The 17651-nt window shown below is 49.0% G+C and overlaps 2 protein-coding genes across 2 annotated transcripts; one reads left to right on the top strand and one right to left on the bottom strand.

The window, feature by feature from the left end:
- The first annotated feature begins 2690 nt into the window (after positions 1-2690).
- LOC116502165 (acrosin-like) lies at positions 2691-6262 on the top strand. The gene is made up of 5 exons (XM_032207930.1): positions 2691-3184; positions 3491-3688; positions 3954-4219; positions 4504-4649; positions 5104-6262. Exons 1-5 carry the CDS (start codon positions 2808-2810, stop codon positions 5446-5448), a joined length of 1332 nt encoding a protein of 443 aa, XP_032063821.1. The 5' UTR covers positions 2691-2807; the 3' UTR covers positions 5449-6262.
- Positions 6263-6821: 559 nt separating this feature from the next.
- On the bottom strand, positions 6822-17537 carry RABL2B (RAB, member of RAS oncogene family like 2B). The gene is made up of 8 exons (XM_032199782.1): positions 17431-17537; positions 17310-17339; positions 17055-17134; positions 11028-11107; positions 9944-10055; positions 7912-8009; positions 7560-7643; positions 6822-7266 (listed from the first exon to the last, which is right to left on the bottom strand). The coding sequence occupies exons 1-8, from the start codon at positions 17535-17537 to the stop codon at positions 7186-7188; spliced, it is 672 nt and encodes a 223-aa protein (XP_032055673.1). The 3' UTR covers positions 6822-7185.
- Positions 17538-17651: the final 114 nt, after the last annotated feature.

The following is a 17651-nucleotide window of genomic DNA, read 5'->3' as shown; positions in this document are numbered from 1 at the left end:
GTTTAACAAGAGCAAGTGCTGGGTCCTGCACCTGGGATGGGGCAACCCTGGCTATGTGTACAGACTGGGTGATGAGACACTGGAGGGCAGCCCAGTGGAGAGGGATCTGGGGGCTGTGGTTGATAGCAAGGTAAATATGAGCCAGCAGTGTGCCCTGGCAGCCAGGAGGGCCAACCATATCCCGGGGTGCATCAAGCACAGTGTTGCTAGTTGGTCGAGGGAAGGGATTGTCTTGCTCTACTCTGCGTTGGTGTGGCCTTACCTTGAGTACTGTGGGCAGATTTGGGCAACACAGTACAAAAAGGACGTGAAACTGTTGGAAGAGTGTCTGGAGAAGGGCTACAAGGATGGCGAAGGGCCTAGAGGGGAAGATGTATAAGGAGTGGTTGAGGTCAGTTGGTCTGTTCAGCCTGGAAAAGAGGAGGCTGAGGGGAGACCTTATTGCGGTCTACAGCTTCCTCACGAGAGGGAGTGGAGGGGCAGGTGCCGATCTGTTCTCTTTAGTGACCAGCAATAGGACCCGAGGGAATGGAGTCAAGCTGTGACAGGGGAGGTTCAGGCTGGATATCTGAAAAAGGTTCTTCACTGAGAGGTTGGTCACACACTGGAACAGGCTCCCCAGGAATGTAGTCCTGACACCAAGCCTGTTGGAGTTTAAGAAGCGTTTGGAATATACTCTTAGTCATACAGTCTAAATTTGTGGGTAGACCTGTGTGGTACCAGGAGTTGGACTCCATGATCCTTGTGGGTCCCTTCCAACTTGGGATATTCTATGAAGCAGCTTAGGGTATGCAGCTCAAACAAGTCTATATGGTGACAAACACCTCATGACTCCGGGAGGTGGAGATGTGGCTGGCAGTTGGCAGGCCTGGTCCATCTGTAAGGTCTGTGAATGCTGGAGCTGGTTGCAACCAGGTGGGCTGCATCCACACGACAGAAAGAGTCTCCTCTTGTTCATGAGCTAGTCCAGCTTCAAGTTAACTAGTGAAACGCATGTGCACAGTGATCCCCCCCAGTAGCTGGCCCTAGACATGTGGTGTTTCCAGTTGCTGGCTCCTGAGGAGCTGTGATTCTTTATGGTATTACAAGTACCTGGGCCTTGTATCCACAGAAAATAAATAATCTTCTCTAAGGCCTTCTGTCTACTATAAGCAGATTTGGGGCACCACCTTCAGGTCAATTTTCAGACACGGCAGTTTTGAGTCCAGTTTGTTTGGAGCCCAGTTCTGGTGCCTATAAAGCCATGATCAGTGTCAAGGGTCTTGAGAACAGTTATTCCACTTTCAGCCAGAGGCTGAATCTTGTGCTTCTCTGTCATCGAAGAAACCAGGTTGCCTTTACGTCCATCTGCACAAGCATAGGTAGCAGTAGGAAACTCCCCCACCTCTCACAAGCTTTACAGCTGCTGTTCTTCAAGTCTGCAGTTGTTACTGCATGTATCAGTACAGGCTGGGGGGTGACCTGATAGAGAAGAGCTCTGAGGAGAAGGATCTGGGGGTCCTGGTGGGCGACAGGTTGGCCATGAGCCAGCAGTGTGCCCTGGTGGCCAAGAGGGCCAATGGGATCCTGGTGTGCATTAAAAGGAGCGTGGCCAGCAGTTCAAGGGAAGTGATCTCTACTCTGCCCTGGTCAGGCCTCACCTGGAGTACTGTGTCCAGTTCTGTGCACCTGGTACAAAAAAGACAGGGATCTCCTGGAAAGAGTCCAGCGGAGGGCCACAAAGATGATATGGGGCCTGGAGCATCTTCCCTGTGAGGAAATGCTGAGAGACCTGGGTCTGTTCAGCCTGGACAAGAGAAGACTGAGAGGGGATCTTATTAACGTTTACAAATACCTTAAGTGTGGGAGACAGTGGAATTTGGCCAACCTCTTTTCAGTGGTTTGTGGGGACAGGACAAGGGGCAATGGCCACAAGATGGAGCATGGGAAGTTCTGCACCAACATGCAAAAGAACTTCTTCACGGTGAGAGTGACAGAGCACTGGGACAGGCTGCCCAGGGAGGTTGTGGAGTCTCCTTCTCTGGAGATATTCAAGGCCTGTCTGGACACCTACCTGGGCAACCTGCTCTAGGGAACCTGCTTTGGCAGGGGGTTGGACCTGATGATCTCTTGAGGTCCCTTACAACCCCTACAATTCTGTGATTCTGTAAAGTCACTGCTCTCTTCTTTCTGGACACCCAGTCCTGCTTGGAAAAAATGCAGTCCAAGTGGCTGGCTCCAGCCTTTCTCCTGTAACTTCCAGGCATTCCAGCATGCAAACAAGATACACCCATATAGCAATAGGAAGCAAGCTGATAAGAGGCTGATGCAGTATTTAGCAAAGCCATGGAGAATGTAGAGCTGAGAGGAGGAATATCAATAGAACTATGTGTGTTTAGCCACATATACCAGACTCCACAACAGATATCGCCAGACTTGGCCAAGAATGACAATATTATTAATTAAGAGTGGAGATAGTATGTGACGTGAGTATGTTAATCCTGCTACAGGATGTTACTATGGCTGACATAGCGTGTGTAAGCTGTGCATTTCCACTGAGTTGTGTAGGAAGGTTAACCCTGCTTTGGTATGCTTGGCTTATTCAGCTTACACATCACTGCTCATCTGCCACAGCTGTATCCAGCCTAGCTCCACAGTGCTCAGACATGCATACTGTCTACAGTAGTTATGTTCTCTGGTGTGTGTCTTTGGGGAGAACCTGCTTGTAAGCAGCTGCAGAGAACAGGGTGGCAGTGAACTTCCCACAGAGGTTACAAAATCATGCTTTGGTGTCTCCTGCTAGCTGTCAGCAGGCAGTGCTTGGAGCCATGAGCTGTGCCTGCCATGTGGCCTGCACACGCTCGTGCCACCAGAAGAGCATTAAGAGGGTGTCTGTCTGGGGCTGGGCTGAGCCCAAGCCCAGCTTCCACCTCATTTCCTGCCTGGAACCCCCCTATGCAGCCACCCAGGTGGCACCGGCACAGCCGTGCCCAGCACCCGGAACCAGGGGCTCTGTGACATCGGTGTTGGCGCTGAGGGCTCCGTGGGCAACGCGGGCACCACACCACGATCGGTTGCTGTGTTGGTTGCAACAAGCCCAGGGCACGAGCAGCTGCCGCTTGCCATTGGGAGTGATGAATGTGCTGCCCTTCCTCCTGCTGCTGGCCATGGGCTGGCTTGTGCAAGGCACATCAGGAAACTGTGGGTGAGTAGTCTGAGGCTTTGGGAGGGAGCCTGGGGGGACCCTTATGGAGTTCACTGGAGGATGTCCCCTTGTCCCCTGTACCACAGCACAGCTTCCAAGACCCCATGGGGGAAGCTCGATTCCTCACCAGCATCCAGGCTGCTGGCACAACTCATCCACAGGGCTAAAGCAGAAATGGGCATGGCCAGAGACAACCAGGGGCCCCACTGTCCACACTGTGCCTCATGGGGAGGGAAGGTGGCTCACATTCACCATGAACAGAGCAAAGGAAAGGTGAGCAAGGCAGTAAAGAGTTTCTGATTACAGGACCTGTGGGCTCCGCCCTATGGCCAGGCACAACGGCATGATGCGCGTCGTGGGCGGCACGAATGCCCAGCCAGGGGCCTGGCCCTGGATCGTCAGCATCCAGAATCCCTGGTATTCAGGTGTTGGGCATGTATGTGGAGGGTCCCTCATCAGCCCACAGTGGGTCCTCACAGCAGCACACTGCTTCGAAAACGCAAGGTAAGGGCCCATCTGTTTCCCTGCAATATGGCCAGTGCCTGGGCACTGCAAAACCCAGCTGAGGGACTGCTTGTGAGAAGGCTTGGTTCACGCCAAGCTTCCTAGCAGCTTCCACGTCAATGTTCCTTGTGCCCAAAGCATACGAGGGCTATCACGGCCCTCATACCATTGCTTTCCTTTTTTCCTCCACAAAGCAGAGGAACTGCTGGGCTGCTACAGGACATGGCTCTGCCTCCCTCTGACCCCTTTCTCTATCTCCTTCCAGTTATGTCACGATGTGGCGTGTGGTGGTCGGTGCCAACCGGTTGTCTCAGCTGGGCCCTGAGGTTGAAGTGCGCAATATTAAGCGGCTAGTGATGCATGAATACTATAGAAATATCAAATCAGGGCACGACATTGCACTGCTGGAATTGGACCAACCTGTCCAGTGCAGTCAATATATACAACTTGCCTGCGTGCCTGATGCCTCGCTGAGAGTGTCAGATCTGTCAACTTGCTACATCAGTGGTTGGGGTTCCACAGTGGAAAGATGTGAGTTCCCAAAAACACTTTTGTCCAGAGTGAAAGTTTAGCATGCTGGGGAGACAGGGGTTGGGCTTCCCTGATGGCAGAGGCACAACCCAGGGTAAAGCCATGGGGAAGTACGCCTACAGAGAGATGGGCCTGACCCATTTCCCAAAGCAAGACAGAAGGGATACATCAGCACAGTGCCTCTCAAGACACAAAGCCAAGACTTAGGGAAGGGGTATATGTAGGCAAGGGGGGAAAGAACTGGCAATGAGTTGCTGGGTGCCAATTCCTCTATCTGCTCGCAGCTGGACGATCTCCTGATATCCTGCAGGAGGCCATGGTCAATCTCATCGACCTCAAACTCTGCAACAGCAGCCGGTGGTATAGAGGGGCCATCAAGACCCACAACTTGTGTGCTGGTTATATGCAGGGTGGCATCGACACCTGCCAGGTAGGAGCATGCTACAAGTCAGCACACTGCCACGTGGGTAGCCCAAACAAACACCAGCACATGTAAACCACCCTTCTAGCTCTGGGTCCCCACCACTTCCACAGCTCACCTCCCCTTTCCCATCTGCAGGTCCTTGCCCAGGCCCCCCTTGTCCCACATCCCCAAGGCTCTGCCCAGAGAGCCCATGCAATGTTCTTGGTGCCTGGTAGACCCACACCTGGAACACCCTTCTTCCCACAGCTGGGATTGTTGCACAAGAGATAGGGGAGAGAGAGAGAGACCTACCTTCCATGCCCACGACCTCCTCCCAGAAAAGCCACTGTAGGCTCCAGAACCCAAGCAGACCTTTTCTGTGCTGTGAATACTGCTCTGGGAGGAGCTGGGAGAGAGGAGCCAGCTCTGCTGCTGACAGCGGACACCTAGTAACACCTTAGGCTTCTCTCCTCCACTGCAGGGTGACAGCGGTGGTCCTCTCGTGTGCAAAGATAACACTGCTGACTACTTCTGGCTCGTTGGTGTGACCAGCTGGGGGACAGGCTGTGGTAGAATGTATCGGCCTGGAGTATACACCTCCACTCAGCACTTTTACGAATGGATCCTGGTACAGATGGGACTGCGTCCAGTGGGAGAGGTTACTTCAACACCACAGCCAGTCGTTGTCTCAACCGCTGTCCACAAGCCAATACCATCACAATCATCAGGCCCATTTAGATCATGTCCATTTCCGCGCCAGAAACTCCTGGAATTCTTTAATTTGTTGCAGGATCTCCTGCAGGTTTTAAGGAGAAATAATGCTTGAGCAGCAGGCTGAGCATGATCCAGTGCAGGCTGCTATAACAATTTTCTTCAGGGGCATTGCCTGGTAATCCAAAGGCAGCCCCAGTGCCAAAGGCCTGCTCTGTCTCGCCCACCCTCCTCTGACTACACAAACACTCAATTTTACTTAGGTTAAGAATAAAGCTGCCTATTTTCACAGATAACCATGTCTCATCCTAATTCAATCTCCTGTGCAAGGCAAGGATTTCCATACTTGGCACCTGCAAAATATGTACACTGTAGGCCACAAAGGGGAAAGTGTCACCCAAAAAGGCTGAAGCCATGCCTGCTGAGGGAGGAGGGTGCAATGGGACAAGGGAATGCAGGTAGTACTGGCCCAGAGATCTCAGGGACAGCAGCCTGCAACATCAAGTATCCCCGGAGCCAGCTACTGGTGGGATCTGTGTGTGTCTGTGTGTGTGTGTGCACAATGCATCTGTGAACTTAAAGGTGGACTAGCTCATGCACCAGGAAACTCAGATCTGGAAAGATGCAAGGCCTGTCTCAGTGAGTGGTTGAGGAGCTTGACATCCAGCCACAGCTATTACATGGACTTAATTCCCATGCTATTATTTGAAGGATATATAAATCTGCTCTGCTTATAGAGTGAAGCTGCATGTGTATTTCCTCACTGAACACCAGTCCTGATAACTTTAGAGACAGAAAATTACAGGTTTGTGTTCATGATCATGTAAGTGGCGTTTATGTTTACATGAGTGCTGGTAAGGACGTTGTTTTACCGGTGTTAATCTGTTTTCCATCTGAATATGAGGGGGCACTTTACTGTGAGGGTGACAGAGCATTACAACAGGTTGCCCAGAAAGGTTGTGAAGTCTCCTTCACTGGAGATATTCAAAACCTGCCTGGATGCCATCCTGCACAATGTGCTCTAGGTGATCCTGCTCGGCAGAGGGGTTGGACTAGATGATCTTTAGAGGTCCTTTCCAACCTCCACCATTCTGTGACTGTGTGATTCTGTTTTGCCATCCGCTTTAATGGTATACATGTATGTCTCCATTTGTGTTCTTGTACCTGGCTCTTTGGAATGCACACTACATCATGCATATAGGAGCAGCCACATCCATCAGCCTGGGATGGAAAAAGCCTCCTGGGTGTGAGAGTCCACCCAATTAAACACTAGAGGACCTGAAAGGAGAAATTTCCTATGTCCAGAAGTCTACCGATCTAGTTGCCCCATAACAGAACGGGGAAGAGAAACCCGAAGAAACTGCAGCAGAGCTAACGGGTGGACTGAGAGTCAGCACTGGCTAGGTTGTGAAATGAATGGGGAGGGCTGGCAGTTGAACTCTACAGTAATTGGACTGCCTTGTAACAAAAGTGCAAGAAGAATCCAAGTTCAAACCTTTGAAAAATTTTTAGTGTTTGTTTTCTCCAGTAGATACTATTAAAGCATCTGGGCAGGACCCTTCTCTGCAGGTCCAGCAGTGGTTTAGCTCTCCCAGCAAGCTTTGCCTTGAAGAAGCATGCAGTAACTCGTAACAGTGTGGATACTTCACCCTTTCCTTGACCGTGATGTGCAGAAGGTTAGGGCCCAGTCAACGAAGGTCATGGTCAGGCCTCCACAAGAAGGAGAAAGGCCCAGCTGCCCATCACCAGAGTTCTCATGGCATGAGAAAAAATGCTTTTCTCTGTGGAGGACAGCTCTAACTAGCCCCTGACAACTGGAGCAGAGAGAAATGATAGACTCAGGGTCTGGTCCTTAGGCAGATGGGGGCTTCTCTTCAGGAAAGCTCTCTTCCTTATCCGACAAATTCTCACTCTTCTTCTCAAGGTCAAAGCTCTGGAAAGAAGTAGGACAAGGAAATGCTGAAAATCATGACAGCTAAACTCTGCTGTGATTCTTTCAAGCTCAGTCTAGAGCAACATGAGCTCTTCAGAAGGTTGCTACTTCGCCCCTTCCAACCTAGATACGAGCAGCACACAAACCTAGTGGTGTCACCAGCATAAGGCATATCTCTCCTTCCTGCAAAGTTTCACCCTTTGGTATAAACTCTGCTTTTACTGAGGGGGAAAAGGGCAGAGTTACTAATCATTTAAGAGAGGAAGGAGTGCAGGAAGTAGGGCCTTTCTTACCTCCAGTTCTCGCATGACCTCATCCATGAAATCTCCTGAATTCTGTTTATAAGCTACTGCCAGTTTGATAGCATCATTGAAGAGCTGATGAGAAGGAGAACACTTGTCACTCAAAGCAAAGGGCAATGGGTTTCTTTAATATTTGGAAACTGCACCCACACCCCAAGGAAAAAAACAAACAAAGAAACAAACAAAAAACCACTCTACAGCTACCTCTAATTATCATGACTGTCACGAGTAGCCAAGCAGAAGTACCAGGACCTTTTCTATTCTCTGTGCCTACAGCATTCTCCATGTCCTTGGACTGTACAGAGAGGTCTCACAGACACTGAGCCAAACAGCTGTGTTTTACCTTCACTACATTAGTGCCATCTGCAGCAGACACAAAGTAAAAGGGTAAACTGAACTTCCGTGCAAAGTTGAAATTTTTCTGGGTCACCTTCATATCCGCTGGAGGAAAAAACGGAAAAATGGTCATTAAAGTATCACTGTAGGCAGAATGTCAACATATGCAGGGATGATGGAACAGATGGAGACCAGAGTCTGATTTAGCTGTCATGGCCTGGTCTCTGCAGTACAAGGTCAGGTGAAGCTAGAGGGTTTTAAAAGCAACAGCAGACAATTGGCAAGAAGACAAAAAAAAAGGAAAGAGTTCTTATTGCTTTATCCATGGTGTTTGACTGCATTATAGATAGATTCTGATGTGCTATAAATGCATAATGTTTTGCAGCTCAGAACATATCAGCTCACTCACTTTGCAGCAACTATGAATATTTTCTAGGTACATCCCTGTGATTTTGCTGTGTGTCCACGAGACCTGGATACCACTGGCAGCATAAACCATGCTTCTCCTTCCAATTTGGGTGTTTTAACCGTACTTGCTCACTGCCCTTATGTTATGTAACCTATATTACTGTGAATCAAAGACAAACTCACAAATGAATAATGTACATTTTGTACAAGTTTACAAATGACTCAACTGTTATATATGTATATATATATATATTTTACTTAGCAGGCAATTAGGTCCAGCTACTCCAACATCAGTAGGCCAGAGGCTTTCAGTTTTGGAATAAATTTACTTCATATTTATAGAACATGCTGACACAGCAGTAACAGCTCAAAGTTTTGACTAACAGACAGCTTGTATGCACAGAAGGAGGATGACTCCACACAATCTTGCCTCTCTCACAGAAGCAACAGCTGAAATAGTTCAGACCAAACACCTGCCAGTGAGCACTGCCCAGGCAGCCACTCTCTACCTCCTTGCAGGAAGCTGGCTCCACCATTTCACAGGCTGGGTCTGTGTTAAGAGTGATCATTTCCTTGTCCTGATGGAATACAGCAAAGGCAAGGGAGAAGACTTTCTTGGAGCAGTGTCCACTCTCACATAGAACACTAGGAGCAGGATTCATCTACACAGAAGTAGTATCTATAATATGACTGTCAACAGCAAGTTCTTTTGTCTGGACTTCCTGTACAGTACGTGCAATCAGTGGATTGAAGGTTAACTTGACACATCCTGTAGGAAAGGTTTTTATTAGGTAAGATCATCATAGCCTAGACCGCACCACTGAATCAAATGAACTTCCACAAACTGCAGTGGGAGCCCAGACACCTTATTCAGATGGAGACACCTATTCATAGCTGTGATGACTTTCCACCATGAATGTCAGCAAGGATGCCCCTGTCTGACATGGTACTTTACAGAAAACCAATAGAGCAGGAGACTGTGGACCTATGGGTACGTCTTCTCTCTTAGATGCTGAGCAGAAAGCCAATGCATTATGCCCTCTCATGGAATGCAGAAGACAGATCACAACCTAAATAACAGCAGTTATGAAAGCCTAGCTAGCATTCCTAAGAGGAGGCAATCATCTAGTCATCTTCAGTGGAAGGTGAACAAGTTTTTCAGCAGGTATATTTAGATAGTGTGGCATGGAAGAGTCCCATGGAAACCTGCACACTGAATTAGCAATGCAAAGGCATTTACTGACTGTGTCAGGGAAAGCTGCAGAATAGATTATGCTCCTTTTCCACCAAGACATCCTATAATTTTTAACTAAGTACTGCTCCAGCTTTTGTGTACTTGCTGAATGAAATGGGCAACATGGCAAGGACAGAATTGGAAGGACATCACTTGAATAAACTATAAATGGATCAAATTTGTATTTTAATTGCTAATAAAACAAGGACAAGAGCTTATAAGGCACCATGAAGGGCTACAAGAGGACCCAGCTATTTATTTGGTAAAAGACAGCCCTTGAGGGACTAATATTCAAGAACTTGTCTGGATCCAACAGAAGAATGACATTCTTTTACAAATAGGTAAGAAGAGAATTACTTCACAATTCTGGAAGGCTAAAAGAGGAAGATATACTCACCATCAATTTTGTTGGCTACCACAATGCAAGGGATCTCTGGGCGGAATTCTCTCAGCTCCTTGTACCAGCTGCTCAGGTTCTTGTAGGTGACTTTTCGCTGCACATCAAACACCTTCCAAAAAAGAACCAGCTATATCATGGGTCCAACAGTAGGACAGCTCCTGATAAAACTACTTTACCGAACATATGTACAGCATCCATAGAATTTTCCCAGGAGGACATCAACATGGGAAACTGGCCTTTGTTAGAAAGCATGAAAGAGAGTATGGAGAACATCCAGCAAGCTTTGAAATATGCAGCCAACCCCCTTCTTTGCATGATGCAGGCAACAGTCCCCCATTTTCCTTTACATGCTTATTTCATTCAATGACAAGCACTTTATCACCCATGACGTATCACTGGGAAAGACCTGTTCTGCTAAGTCAATAGGGTCAGATGTGAAGCTTCTCTAATATAACAATTACATTAAAATATCAGTAAAGTTGACTGATGCTCACAAGTGATGAGATATAGTGAAAAATTAGAGCACTAATACAGACCAAGAGATCTAAGTGGGTTAGGAGTCAGAAAACAAAGCTCATTTGAGCTAGAAAAATGGGAAGCTCAAAGTATGTGAAACCATTAAAGGCAGAAGACCAGAAAAGAATATCTTATGTAGTACCCCTGCAGAACATATTAAAACAGTTTTGTACTACATAATTCAAAAGTGACATTGCAGAGCAACATTAGAGTGCCATTTCCCTCACATCACCTGACAGGACTGCTTCTAAAGAGATGCATTTAGTTGTACATATCACATTATTGGAAACACAGTGATGAAAGAAAGGAAACTTAGAAGAAAGAAAACCCAGGGAATGCAGTATTAGTGCTATCTGGAAAGATACAAGAAAGGTAAACATACACAACTACACTGGCTTTATCTGGTGAGAGAATAGGAAACAATGTAGGAAAGTTTTTCAAAACAACTGGAAGAGACAAGAAATATAGGACAGTATAATTGGAAAAAGTAACATACAGGTCAAGTATCAACTGGGACCCCATCAGCCAAAATTCCAAGAGATCGCAGCTGGGACACTACCCTTACCATTATACAAGCATGAGCTTTATGGTAATAGGATGCATGCATACTCTGGAACCTCTCTTGTCCAGCTGTGTCCCAGAAATCTATAAGACAGAAAAACAAACAAACAAACAAACAAAAAACAAACTGGGGATGATACAATGCCCTAAGTTCTGTTTTCCTTAGGACTTAAATCCAGGATGCAAAGACAGAATCACAGAATCACAGAATCACAGAATTTCTAGGTTGGAATAGACCTCAAGATCATCGAGTCCAACCTCTGACCTAACACTAACAAGTCCTCACTAAACCATATCACTAAGCTCTACATCTAAACGTCCTCCAGGGATGGTGACTCCACCGCTTCCCTGGGCAGCCTGTTCCAATGTCTAACAACCCTTTCGGTAAAGAAGTTCTTCCTAACATCCAACCTAAAACTCCCCTGGCACAACTTAAGCCCATTCCCCCTCGTCCTGTCACCAGGCACGTGGGAGAACAGACCAACCCCCACCTCACTACAGCCTCCTTTAAGGTACCTGTAGAGAGCGATAAGGTCGCCCCTGAGCCTCCTCTTCTCCAGGCTGAACAAGCCCAGCTCCCTCAGCCGCTCCTCATAGGACTTGTTCTCCAGACCCCTCACCAGCTTCGTCGCCCTTCTCTGGACTCGCTCAAGCACCTCGATGTCCTTCTTGTAGCGAGGGGCCCAAAACTGAACACAGTACTCGAGGTGTGGCCTCACCAGAGCTGAGTACAGGGAGACCTGCCTATCTACTCAGGGTCACACATTAGGTTTCACCTCACTAATCTGCAACATTCCAGTACCAAGAAATCATGCAAAACTAGGATATTTTCTTAGCTACAACATTGGTATAAACATTCTAGCAAAAGAGAAGTCATCAGATAAGAACAGTAAGATAAAGCTAGTCAAAGGAGAAAAGAGTAGTAACAACGTATGGTACTTTGTCACTAGAGATGGCAATAGAAAAAAATATCCAAATGTCTTGAGACAGCTTGATTTCTTACATCCATGTTAATCTGTGTTAGCCAGGTGCCTGCTAAATGAAATGTTCCATTGACTCTCCCAGACAGTCTGAATCTGCTCCTTCCAAGGGCACAACTGCTTCTAAAATTTTGAAGTTAGCCTGAGACAGATGGGTCCCAATTCATTAAGTACCTTGTATACTAGGTATCATGAAGCATTCCTGAACAGTCATCAATATTTTAATGCCATTTTCTGTTTGTGTGCCTCAAGTAGAGATTTTTCACCCTCCTCTTGCTGGATTTATGGGCTAAAATTTGTGTCTTATATGTTGTATAAATTTCTGCAGCTTCAAGTAAGAACCACTAGATGTAGTTATGCTGTCAGCTAGACTGAAGCACACCAGTCTCCATAAAGACTATTATGCCAGTAACTGGGAATAAGGTTCCACTAAGGGAACCTTAGTGTCTACTTTATATTGCAATACAGGTTAGTTTCTGACTAGATACTGTATCTGACTTTCTGGATGGTAACTTCTTAAACTGCCCAAAATATAGGCAAGTATTCAACAGACTATATTTGCATTCATTCTGGGTAGTTTTGCTTAGCTTCTAAAATTGCTTGACTCTTTCAATGTGCCATTCCAGAATCCTCACTTGCACTCACTTAGGCAATCAGCTCCAGGCAGGCATGTTCTGTATGCATCATACAAGGGTGTTTCCTGAGCCAGGGAAGCCCCGGGGGAGTAAAGAGACCTGCTGGGGGCTAGCAGCTGGGGTGAGAGCAGCTGCCAAGGTGTGGGCAGGCCAGCCACCCCTCACACCCCATAAGCAGGAGCACAGTGTGGCAGTTGGCGCAGGAGGGCGCCCCATGAGGGAAGGCCATTCCACTGGCTGAGTGGGAGGCATTGAGAACACCTTACCCCTGCAGTCAGGCTCTATTCCCTGCCCATCTGCGCAGGCCACAGGTGCTCACCTTGCCTGATCCTCAGGGCAGAATGGTGGGCAGTTGTCTCAGGGCAAAGGCCGTGGGTCTGGCTGCGCGGTCTGTGCTGTCTGCCCTAGCAGTGGATGATGCTTCCACCAAGACAGAGCTACTGAAAGGTGAGGCTGCAATGTAGACTTCTGACTGCATGAAAAGCCTAGATCTTTCCCTTGGGGCAGGCACAGGTGGCAGAACTGCCTGCGAAAGGTAGGAGGACCTCCAGCACTGGCAGGCTGAGCTGCAGTAGGCAGTGAGAAGGCTGCGTAGCATCAGGGAGGCTGAGGAGTTGGATAGTTGGATCCTAGCACAGTCTGCAGGGGACTCAGCACACAGCCAAACAGCCCAAAACTCCCTCACTGTCACTCACTGAAGGGAGTGAGACCAATAACACTGGAGAGTGGAAGCTGGCAGCAACAATGATCAACAGGAGGAAGAGTCTTTCCCCAAAGCCTGAGATGCCTTTACAGAACTACTTCACCCCTCTGCAGACTGATAAGGAAAGACCTATTGCAGGGATGGTGGAGCAGAGTAAGCCTGCTCCCTGTGTAACAACTAGTCCAACTAAGAAAAGGTGACAGGTGATAATAGTAGGCAAATCTCTACTGAGAGGCACGGAGGTCCCCATCTGTTGACCTGATCCACTCTTGAGGGAGGTCTGATGCTTACCAGGGGGGGTCATATCAGGGATGTTAGCAGGATACTGACAAGCCTTGTACAGCCTAAGGACTATTATCAGATGTTGCTGTTTCATGTGGGCACCAGTGATGCAGCCAGGAGCAGTCTGAGGAGTATCAAGAGGGATTACAGAGCCCTGGGAGCAGCAATAATGACTCAGGAGCACAGGTAGTTTCTTCATCAGTCCTGCTGGGCAAAGGGAAGGGGGTTGAAAGGGCCACTCAAATTTAGCAAATCAACAGATGGTTACAGGACTAGTGCCACAGACAGGGGTTCAGCTACCTAGACCATGGGACTTGCTTTCAGAAACCTTGTCTGATGGGGCCTGGTGGGGTCCACCTGTCAGAGAAGGGGAAGAACATCTTTGGTCATAGGCTTGCCAAGCTGGTGAAGAGGGCTTCAAACTAGAGTTGCTGGAGGAGAGGAACCTCAATCGATCCTGTTCCTCCCAGTTTGATGCTAGTGTCAGCAAAAGATGCCCAGAGTCTGGAGGAAGGTCATGGGTCAGCAGGAGAGCACCTGAAAAGCAGCACAAAGGAATTCCAGCCAGGAATTTCCAGCAACAAAGGAATTCCAGCCAGTAAGACAGCTTCAGTAGGGGCTCAAATTTAATGTTTCTGTGCTAACGCACGTGGTATTGGAATAAACAAGAGGTGTTAGAGATGTACACACACCTTCAGGGCTATGACTTCATTGGCTTTATGGAGACCATGGGATGGCTCCCATGACTGGAGTGTTAATAGAAGGATACAGGCTTTTCAGAAAGGACAGGCAGGGGAGGCGAGGGGGAGGCATCACCCTCCATGTCAATCAGCAGCTGGAGTGATGGAGCTCTGCCTGGGGATGAATGAGGAGCTGAGAGCTTATGGGTCAGGATTACAGGGAGGGCAGGGACAGGTGACATTATAGTGGGAGTCTGCTACAGGCCACCTGATCAGGAAGACCAAGCAGATGAGGTCCTCTATAGACAGATAGAAGCAGCCTCACTTTCACAAGCCCTGGTTCTCATGGGGGACTTCAACTGCCACATTATCTGTTGGAGGGACAGCACAGCAGGGCATAGGCAATCCAGGAGGTTTTAGGAATGCATTGATGACAACTTCCTTCTCCAAGTGACAAAAGAGCCCCTGAGGAGAGGTGCATTGCCAGACTTCATTCTCACCAACAAGGAGGTGTTGGTGGAGAATGTGAAACTCAAGGGCAGGCTTGGCTGCAGTGACTGTGAAATGGTGAAGTTTTGGATCCAGAGAGCAGCAAGGAAGGAGCACAGCAAGCTTGCTACCCTGGACTTTGTGAGAAACAGACTTTGCCCTTTTCGGGGATCTGCTTCGTAGAGTACTATGGAAGAAAGCCCTGGAAAGAAGAGGAGCCCAAGAAAGCTGGTTAATATTCAATGATCACCTCCTCCAAGCTCAGAAGCAATGCATTCCAACAAGGAGGAAATCAGGCAAAAATGGATGTACATGGAAGTTCTGGCCAAACTCAAACAGAAAAAGGAGACCTTGTGCTGTCTTATACTACAGTATATACTATACTGGTTGTTTAAGAATTGCAGCATTTCATAACTCAAAGCAATGATATACACTAGCAAGTCTGATGAAGGATCATCTCTAATTTTGTAAACCATATTTCAGTCATGAACCAACTGAACAGAATTCAGCGGAAGCATCAAGAATCACCAGAGATCTATACTGTGAAAAAGGCAGAAGAAACTGAGGTTATTTAGTCTAAAAGAGAGAAGAAATAAAGGGAAAAACTACAACACTCAAACATGTGGAAAACTGATGCAAGCAGAAAGGGGAAAAAACTTTTCTAGTGCCCAGGAAACATAGAAAATAACTGTTTTACCTTGGATAGAGAAGATTCACACTGAGTGTCAAGAAGCTTTCTAGAAGTAAGGGCATGTATATTGGAATAGATGACCTGAACAGTCTTAATCATTAAAAGTCTTTGACTAAATGAAATAGGTAAGTATCCGTGAAGAGTGTCATTAAGTAAAGAATTTCCCCTGTACAGAGATGTGCTAGATGACATCTCACAGTCCCTTTCAGAGCTGCGGTTTCTGAAAATGCAGAAATTGTAGTGACACGAGCAGCAGTACAGAAGTACAGTGCTTTCATACTGATGGACAGCTAAGCTCTACCATGCCACTCTCTCACTCCCTTCCTCAAACGAACAAGGGGAGAAAATATGATGAAAAAAGGCTTATGGGTTCAGATAAGGACAAGGAGTTTGCTCACCAATTACCATCATGGGCAAAACAGACTCACCACGTTAAGATTAATGTAACCTTATTGCCTACTGCTAACAAATTACAGCAGTGAGAACTAAAACCAAATTAAAAACACCTTCCCCCACCATCCACCCTCTTCTACATCTTCTGCCTGAGCTGTGCAGGGGAAGGGGGAGTAGGGGTTGCATTCAGTCCATAACACTTCCTCTCTGCCATTCCTTCGTCTTCACTGTCCTCCCCTGCCCCCCAGCATGGGGTCCCTCCCATGGGATGCATACTTCTTGAACTGATCCTAGGCTTCCTGCAGCCTGCAGTTCTTCAAGAACTGGTCCGGTATGGGTCTGTACCATGGGCAGCAGCTCCCACCAGGCCTCCTGATCCAATGGGGGCTCTTCTCTGAAGGCTGCAGTTCCAGCCTAGAGTCTGCTCCACCATGGAGATCTGCTCTGCTGTGGTACACCATAGGCTGCAGGGGGACAGCCTGCTCCACCATGGTCCTCCATGAGCTTCCAGGTATCTTCTGCCCCAGCACCTGGAGCACTCCTTCCCCTCCTTCACTGACCTTAGTGTCTGCAAGGCTGTTTCTCTCACTTTTTCTCACTCCTCTCTCCCAGCTGCTGTAGCACAGCAGTTTTTTTCCTTTCTTTAATCTGCTCTTCCAGAGGCACGACTAGCATTGCTCATTGGCCGAGCTCTGGCCAGCGGCAGGTCCCTTTTGGAGCCAGCTGAAACTGGCTCTTATCTAACATGGGGTAGCTTCTCAGCTCTTCCCACAGAAGCCACCCCTTTGTGTCCCATCCCTTCCCCCTTCTCTCTTCCCCCAGCTACCAAAACCTTGCAATGTAAACCTGTTACACAGAATCACAAACTGTTTGTGCTTTGAAGGGACTTCTGTTAGAAGGGGGAGTGACAGAGGGGCACAGCGGAGCTTGCCTGTTTATCAGTGTGAAACCACTGCAATTCTGTGATTCTGATTCTTTCATTCTCCCATTTCCCTGACTTCTACAAATTGCCATTTGGCATCTCTTTGCCCATTGCAAGTACCTCCCCTGCCGTATTTTGGGGTCTCCGTACTGCTGCGTATGCCAGCAGCACCATCGGCGTCACCCTCTCTCCACAGAGCCGGCACTGCCCCGTCCCCGCGGCCCGCGGAACTCCGGCCAGGGCACTGCCCGCTTACCCACTAGGACCGGCTTCCCGTCCACGCGAGCGCGGTGCTTGTACAGCGTCAGGGCGAAGGTGGAGAGCTGCTGGGGGCGGCTGCGACCGCGTTAAGGAGCCGACGGAGGTGCACGTCCCCTCACCGCGGCCGGACCCGCCGCCCGCCGCCCTGCCCCGCCCCGCCCCGCCCCGCCCCACCGCCCGGCCGGCTGAGGGGCGGCCCCGGCGGCACGGCTGGGAATGGAGGGTCCCGAGCGGCGCGGCGCGTGGATACAATCCGTCGAGCAGGAACCTCTCCAGCAGCCTGCGGAAAGAGAACGGCGCAGGGTGAGGCCGCGGCCCCCTCACCTCCCGCGAGGCCCGGCCGGGCGGCGGGGACCGGCGCGGCCACACACTTGGACTTGCCCACGGCGCTGTCGCCCAGGCAGATGATCTTCACGGCCTCCTCGGCGCCGGCCGCGGCCTCCTCCCGGGCCTGCTCCGCCGCCGCCGCCTCCGCCATGGCGCCGCCTCCGCGTCCCCGCTGCTACGCGACACGCGCCGCCCGCCCCGCCGCCCGGCGCCGCCCCGCCCACGCGTCAGCCGTCACGTGGTCGCGCGCCCGGTAGCGGCACGG

This window comes from Aythya fuligula, chromosome 1 (genome assembly GCF_009819795.1).
Source record: "Aythya fuligula isolate bAytFul2 chromosome 1, bAytFul2.pri, whole genome shotgun sequence".
Lineage (NCBI taxonomy): Eukaryota > Metazoa > Chordata > Aves > Anseriformes > Anatidae > Aythya > Aythya fuligula.
Note: the sequence above shows the minus strand (reverse complement) of the source record. Positions and strands in the feature narration are given on the sequence as shown.